The 7,712-nt window shown below is 44.6% G+C and overlaps 1 protein-coding gene across 1 annotated transcript in view; it reads left to right on the top strand.

Moving 5' to 3' along the window:
• The first annotated feature begins 393 nt into the window (after window positions 1-393).
• Window positions 394-7,712, top strand: part of CASQ2 (calsequestrin 2) — a 29,063-nt gene continuing 21,744 nt past the window's right edge. The window contains exon 1 of the mRNA XM_057376255.1: window positions 394-776. Within this exon, the coding sequence (XP_057232238.1) occupies window positions 543-776 (234 nt within the window). The 5' untranslated portion in view covers window positions 394-542. The remainder of the gene's footprint in view (window positions 777-7,712) is intronic.

Here is a 7,712-nt window from a genome sequence, read left to right as displayed (position 1 = left end):
TACCTTCTATTTTTGTCAATTCCTAGTAGGACAGTCTGTGCCTTGGTTCCCTGTATAAGAGAAGTCTGTCTCTTCTCAAACCCTGCCTGCATATTCCCAGGACTGACATCTTCYACTCCYTCTCTCTTACCCACTCYCTCTCTCTCAGATGATGCAGAGTGMCAGCAAGTCCCTCAATGGTGTCATATCTGTCCTTTTTATTCATTGCAGGGTTTATTTTTAGCCTGAAACAACTGCTTCCTAAAAATGGAGTTCCTAATGACACGGGAGCTGGACACAGCTATGTAAGGTATCCAGGGCTTGGCCTGACAGCTTCTCCTGTCTGTCTCTCTCTTTGTTGTGAGTACAGGACAGCAAAGTTTGCTGCTCCCCACCAGCCTTACAGTGTTTGGGCTGAACACTAGGAAAGCAGCAGAGATAAACTTAGAGAAACTGAGAAACTTAGTTCAAACTTCACCTGGAGTCTTTGGTCTCCCCCTCTTCTCAAATTAAGAAAGAGGGGGACGTTTACCCATCCATTGCTGTGCTCCAGGGGTGCCCCTATGAAGGCAATTTGCTGGATTTTGGCAGGTTTTTACCTGCTTTTCTGCTGCAAGGCAGAAGAGGGACTGAATTTCCCCACTTACGATGGGAAAGACCGAGTGATCGACCTGAACGAGAAGAATTACAAGCAGGCATTGAAGAAGTATGACATGCTCTGCCTGCTGTTCCATGAGCCTGTGAGCTCTGACAAGATCTCCCAGAAGCAGTTCCAGATGACAGAGATGGTCCTGGAGGTAAGTGCCGCTGCATGTCCCAGTCGGGGTCAGTACCACAGCACTGCTTGGAGTGGTGGAGAGGAGCCACAGGRCAGGAGAGTCAAATGGTCTCATGCAGGGGAGGTTGAGCATCCAAAAGTTTGTTTGGTTTGGTTTCATTTAGCTCCTGCAAAGTCTCAGTTTGTGGGGAAATAGTTTTTCTGGATTGTCAGAAACCCGGGCAGTAGAGAGTAACCTTGCGAACCTCAACAACATGAATTCAGCTCAGCTGAGCTTTCCCAAATCTCAGTGTCTAAGTCCGTAGCTTGAAATTTTTTGATCCTTTCTCATTCTSTGCAAGCCAGTATCCCGCTTGTATTCTGGATTCAGTCCCATTTTTTTTCCCACTAGGAGCAGTCAGCCAAGAAACCTTATCAAGTTGCGCAGCAAACGAGTGTCCTAGCTCCCCATCTCAAAAGCTCCTTGYTGGTGTAGCATTAAATCTGTTTTTGTTTTTCTAACACTTGGTTGCCTGCTTGGAATGAGTCTATAGCTGTTTGTTCATGCAACCATTCACTTCTGTGCTGGAAAAAGAGTGTTGTTAATTCTTTGGTGAACGAATGACTCATTAATCCTCAGTGAAATAAATAATGGTAAAAGTGACAATGTAGATTTGTAGCATTCTTTCTTGTAGTGGAGCTGTAATCTAGGGAATCACATAGCTGCAATCCTGGATTGTTAGGTGCACATTTCCTACCAAGSGCTTGCAAATATTCTCTCTTAACTAAAAGGCACATTTGGAAACAAAGTGAGAGCAGCAGAATAAAAACTTCAGCTTTATTTATCAAATCCAGAGAGAAAAGGCATTGCACGWCTGAGATTGTAGCAAATGTGAATAAGAAAATACACTTGCTGAGAGCTAGAACCCAAAAGAGTTCAGTGTCAAGTTCAAGGTCTGCTGACCTCCTCAGCAAGCCTGATTGAGTGCCAGAAAGAAAAATTTAAAAACTGACCAGATTTTACTCATTTGTCAGGCAATGGTTACTTTCTGCAGGTCAGTGATCAAATAACATTTGGCAAAGAAAAGAAAAAAGTAATGCTTGAACTCCAGCTGAAATTAGTATTGTTGGTAGAATAATCACAGTGCTGTTTAATAGGATAGCTATTTAGTGTTTGATAGGTATCAAACAGTTACTAGATCCATATTTATAGAAACCTGACAGAGGCATGCCCCATCCCTGGAAATGTTCGAGGCCATGCAGAATGGAGTACTGGGCAACGTGGAATCAGTGGAAGGTGTCCCTGTCCATGGCAGGGGCTTGGAACTAGATAATCTCTAAAATCCCTTCCAACCCAGGCCAAGATCATCTCTAAGATCCCTTCCAACCCAGGCTAAGATCATCTCTAAGATTCCTTCCAACCCAGGCCAAGATCATCTCTAAGATCCCATCCAACCCAGGCCATTCTCTGTTTCCATGGTTCTATGGTTTGATGTTTACCATCAGTTTGAGTTCCCACAACACATTTACCCGTGCTAACAGTGACCCATATCAAGGGTGTGACATCTGCAATACAATCTGCCTTTAAGCTTTTATTTTTCAGATTGGATTCAGCCGTGAGTATATTAGCTTAGGATTCTGGTGATTTATTTGGTTTCCAGTTGCTCTCTGCTGTAGACTTTTTATGTGACCTTGGGCAAGAGACTGAGGACTAGACCAGCAGCAAACTTTACATAATTGTGGTGCTCCAGTCCCCTGGTGCTCAGCTWCCAGCTAACTGTGCCACACGTCCACTGGCACTTGTGGCTTTGACCTCAAAATTTCCAAAGYGCTCGCAGTGCTGATTCAGAGCATGTCTCACAGTTTCAGAACAGTCCCTCCCCTGGACTGGGAACTGCAGCAGCAGCAGCAATCTGACAGCCCAAGCACAGGGCAAATGTGCAGACTGAGCACTTCACATCTGTCACCCAAAGGGAATCAGAAGGGGAGAGGGTCTCAGAAGGCAACAGGGAAGATAGGATATGTTCTATTCTGCACAGGGCACAGCATGGTGCTCATGTTCCCAATTTCTGTACTAACTCAACCATGGAAGCACTCATGAAAGGAGAGGGCGAGCCAGGCTGTAATCTGCTCCTTCTTGTGACAACATTCATCTCCCTCACCTCYAGCCATAATGTGTTGTGCCATAAGGGGTCACTCTCAATTTTCCCTGCCAGAGCTCATTCAGCTGCCRGACTTCACCGCAAGTCCACCAGCACAGGGACAAGGAAAGAAATATCTGCAGTGGCTCCTCAGCTGAGATGTGGATCTGTTCACCTGCAAGAGAACTGCCTGGGATCAATATCCCTGGAAGCAGTCAGCAGCTGAACCCARCTCTCCTGTAATTTGAGCAGGAGAGTAGTGTGTGCTGCACTGTAGGCACAGGAGCAATGACAGGGCTCTCCTTCCAGCCAAACCTGAGAGAAGTTCACTCAGGAGGGTTTTACATATCTAATTTCAGTTGAGGTATCAGAATTTTGAGTGCTGAAGGTCCTTTACACCTGAAATGATGTATCTAAGAGGTAAATCCTCCAGCCCTCACTATTCCCTGCCAGCTGGCTTGAGAGGTTCCTAGCATAGGGTGCTGCCTGTGCTAAGTTGCTGCTTTCTGGAGCACCTCATGTTTTTCCATCTTACTTTAGTGACAATTTTCCTGTTGTTTCACATGCTGCTTTCTCAGCCTGGCAATGCATTGTGTCTTTAGCCTCCTTCCATAATGACAATGTCATTAGTCCCCATCCTTAGGAATAAAAGTGAGCCTCCATCTCTGAGCTGGTGGGTAAGGGTTGTTACATCTGATTGTCTCATGGACATGCGTGGGTGTGCACACAGTGAACGTTAAGTCCAGAAAACTCTCAAATAGTCCACCTTTTCTGCTTCTCTCACATGTACCTTTTATAAAAAATATACAATTCCAAAGACGTGGAGAATTACCTTAGACACCAAAGAAAATRAGCAAGAGAGATCCACCATGGTTTCCTTGAAATATGTGGCTCATCAGTAACAAGCTGTGACTGGGACCTCTCCCAGAAGTGAAGAGCACAGGGGCCCTCTCTTAACTGGGTCCTTTGGTGTTCCATGGGCAACATTTCCTTCTTTCAGGGCATTTCAGCCTTTCCCCTCCCAAGTCCCTGCTTTTCGCAAAACCTGCAATAGCTTTATTATGTTTGAGATCGCTGACTCTGGAAAATTTGGTTGAAAAGGGCCAATACATAGAAAACTCACTAGGGGAGGCAGCTGATAGACAGACCTGAGGGGAGAGAGAAGAGAATCACAAGACTCTCATATACTTAGGAAACCAAATTGAAAACTTGACAGCATGTAAATAAAATTAAGCATTTATTTAAGGACTTTACCAAACCATAASTATGAACAGCAGACTGAGAAGCGATATGATAGGGAAAATTTCCTTCCCAAAAACAAAGACCAGCATKCAGGACTGACTGACTCTATCGAAAGCTGAGGGTGCACACCCACGATCACCAGAAAAGGGATGATGTCATCAAGCTGATATTGCATTTGGCACAGCACTTGGGGTTTTCAGCTCCCTGTGTCCAGGTGTACTGGATCAACAGATTCCCACACAGCCCAGGGTCACTTTCCAGTTTAGGAGGGGAATGAAGATGAAGATGGTTATGGAGCAGCCCCAGCAGCTCTTGCCACCTACACTGCTGGATGCCACCTGGTGACAACAGGGTGCAGGGGACAACTGGACCCCTCTGGGAGCAAAAGCAGCTTCTTTGGACCATAATTAGTTCATGACAACAGCTCCAAGGGTGGCAGTGCCAGCCCCTTAGATACAGATGGGAAAGAGGAGGGCTGCCGTGTTCGTCTGTCAGGAAAAATAGCCAAAAGAATGATTGGAGATGCTTTTTGGCTAGGATGGAAAAGAGTTGGGGAAGGATTGTTCTAAAAGAACCCAGGAGAGAGGTATCACAAGCACAGGCTGTTTCACAGCTCAGGTTATAGGGTTCATTTCCTTTGTGTACCTTTCCCCTATGACTCCACTCTGCACCAGTGGCTACTGGGAAGCATCTGCATCCTGGGTAAGGAAAAGCCTCCACACAGGGCAATGCAGAGTTGGAATCAGRCAATCCCAGAGATAACAGTAGCTATTCCTACCCTGTGGTGATGTTACAAGAACTCAGCACAGTCCGTGAGGTGAGCACAGTGAAGAAGATGAAACAGCCAAGCAATCACAATAATTATTTAGCAGACAAAAAAAATTTACTTGTTCTAAAAGGTCTCATTTTTAATGAAGAGGGAGAAAAATCAAAGCAGTGAAGCTGAGAAATACCTGTTCTGCTTTTCTTYTCCTCTCTAGCTCCCCTACCATATTTCACCCTGACTCATACTATCACTTCTCAGACCTTTTCCCTTCTCATCTCTGAATCTGCTAAACAGGGAGTTTGGCCTTCCAGCAGGCACCAGCCCCTGTCTCTAGGAGCCAGGTAGCAAAAATAAATGAGCATTGGTGTTAGGGGCTTTCCTCTTGCACTTGAGACACTCCCTCCAGCAGCTGAGGTGTTCTCACCACCAAAGCAGGCTGCCTGCAATGCACTCCAGGATCCTCTTTCTGCTRAAACTCCCTCAGTCCCTCTCCCCTGCCATCCTTCTCTCACCATCTGTGTGCATGTGTAATATCCTTAAAAAAGAGAGGTTCATCAAGCCCAGATATTTTAATCCCTTGGATTCAATGGTGCCTCTGGACTGAGAGTTCATGGAGAACTGCCCCAGCACAAATCAGTGTGATGAAAGGTAAGAGAAGAGGGATTTGGTACTCCCCTCTCCAGATGAGCTCTAGGATCAGTCCAGYCTCTAGCAATAAATGGCTGAACAAAGTGAAACTGCTCAACATATTTGGCCAATTCTGTAACACATGGAAACCCAGCCAGCATCTCCCTGTGATATGAAAGGGAAAGAAGGATTTTGAGTCCAGTAAAACGCAAGGATTGAACTGTGTGTAAGCTCTACCTTCCAATTAATTTATTTCCAAGTGCTGCTGAAACTACTGCAGCTTCAGGATTGAAAAAGTAGTACAAGATCAGCTGGTTTGGGGGTAGTTTCACCCATATGGTCTTGGATTTTCTCAAGAGCAAATATTCTCATATGAGTTCAGAGCAATGTAATACATAGCAAAAGTCTCTCTCTGCTTCTGATGCAACACAGAATAAAGTTTTACCAGTTTAGGTCTGTATAGTTTATCCCAAAAATCCATAGGAACCAGGAGACAAGACTCTACTTTATCCCCATCTCTATTTTATATAAATATAAAATATAAAATAATATATAAAATATCAGTTAAAATAGAAATATAAACCAAAGCCTGTTCTTTAAGCACCCTTTTATTTTTGTTTCGGACACTCAGATTTCAGACTTTTTCTTTGAAAATGGCCATGTTTATGGGACAGTGTCTTAACACATTTTAGTGTCAAGGTATGAATATAAATATGTATATACAAGACATGTTCAATGAGTGCCACAGAAACTCTCAGTTCTCTGGGTCCCTACAGAACAAATCCTCAAGGTGAGAGATGAGGGACACCTGTCTGGATAGGTATGTGCAGAAGCTTACAGTGCAAGAGCCTTTCTTATTACATACCTGTGATAAAAGAGGTGTTTTAATGTAAAAAAGGAGGAAGGGGGAAGGGAAAGAAAAGAGTGTGATTACTTTGCCCTTTGAGGCCATGTAAGTAGGTCTCAACTCATCAACAGCCAGCAGAGCACTGATTTTTAGCAGTAGCACCCAGAGGGATTTTCACTCACTGATATGCCAGTCACAAAWACAAGTTACAGAAACCTCCCTGTTTCACAGATGGGCACAGTRACATCCAGGGACAGCTGTGTGCCTTGATCTTCCTGCACAACAGCGGCAAAAATAATTTCCAARGCTGACTTACCTACTGCTGCCATATTTCTTTCTTTGAAGTCCCTCTGTCTGTTCCCAGTGGTGACRTTGGACTGGCTGCATGAGCAGCATAGAGCATTAGACCTCACTTTTAGTACCACAACTGCACTTTGAAAGGCACCTTCCTCATCTGCTAAATTATTATTTGAGAGAGGACTGTGCTGACATCAGTTCTTAGAGCAGAGACCATCTGTAATCCCAGGATCTAAAGAATGCAAATGTCACTTGGAGACATGGCAGACCCCTGTGAGCTTGGGCTCGCTTTGCTGACAGAGWACAAGGCCAAATCTGCTCAGGTTTTGTGGCTTTTTTGGCCCTGAAGTGTGGGGCTTCAATCAGAGTCCAGATGTTGCAGACAACCTCTGTAGGTATCATGGAATTACAGAATCATTTAGATTGGAAAAYACCTCTAAGATCAAGCCCAACCATTAAGCCAGCACAGCCCACCACTAAACCCCATCTCTGAGTGCCACATTGACCCAACTTTTAAATATTTCCAGGGATGGTGACTCCACCATTTCCCAGAGCAGCTGTCCCAGGGCTTGACCACCCTTTCAATGAAGGAATTTTCCCCTAATATCCAATCTAACCTTCCCCTGGTGCAATTTGAGGCCATTTCTCTGCAAGACCTTGAGCTGCATGAAGACTTTCTGAGTCACTCCTCCCTTCAGAAAACTAATTGGGGAAAAATGTTGAAAAGTCCATCCTCTTTGGTCTTGGCCCTCCTGCCATGATGGTTCCTGATCATGGTTCCTCTAAAAGGATGGAAATGGGATATGATAATTCTTTTGAAACCTGGGARGGAGAAGAGCTATTTAAGCACAAAGCCTAAGGACAAATGGGCTATGAATAAAACAAGTCTGGAACTACAAAGTCCCTAATCACCAGAGGAGGAAGGGGAGAACAGTCCAATGAGTTGTAAATGGACACTGACTGCTTTGTGACAGAGATTGAATAACACCATTCTGAGTCTGATGACCAAAGATGTCCTTTTGCAGCCTCTGTCCCTAAATAACAGGCAACCAGGCA

The sequence above is a fragment of the Malurus melanocephalus genome, unplaced genomic scaffold, assembly GCF_030028575.1.
Source record: "Malurus melanocephalus ecotype Western Australia unplaced genomic scaffold, MMel_1.1 scaffold_275, whole genome shotgun sequence".
In the NCBI taxonomy this organism is placed as follows: domain Eukaryota; kingdom Metazoa; phylum Chordata; class Aves; order Passeriformes; family Maluridae; genus Malurus; species Malurus melanocephalus.
Note: the sequence above shows the minus strand (reverse complement) of the source record. Positions and strands in the feature narration are given on the sequence as shown.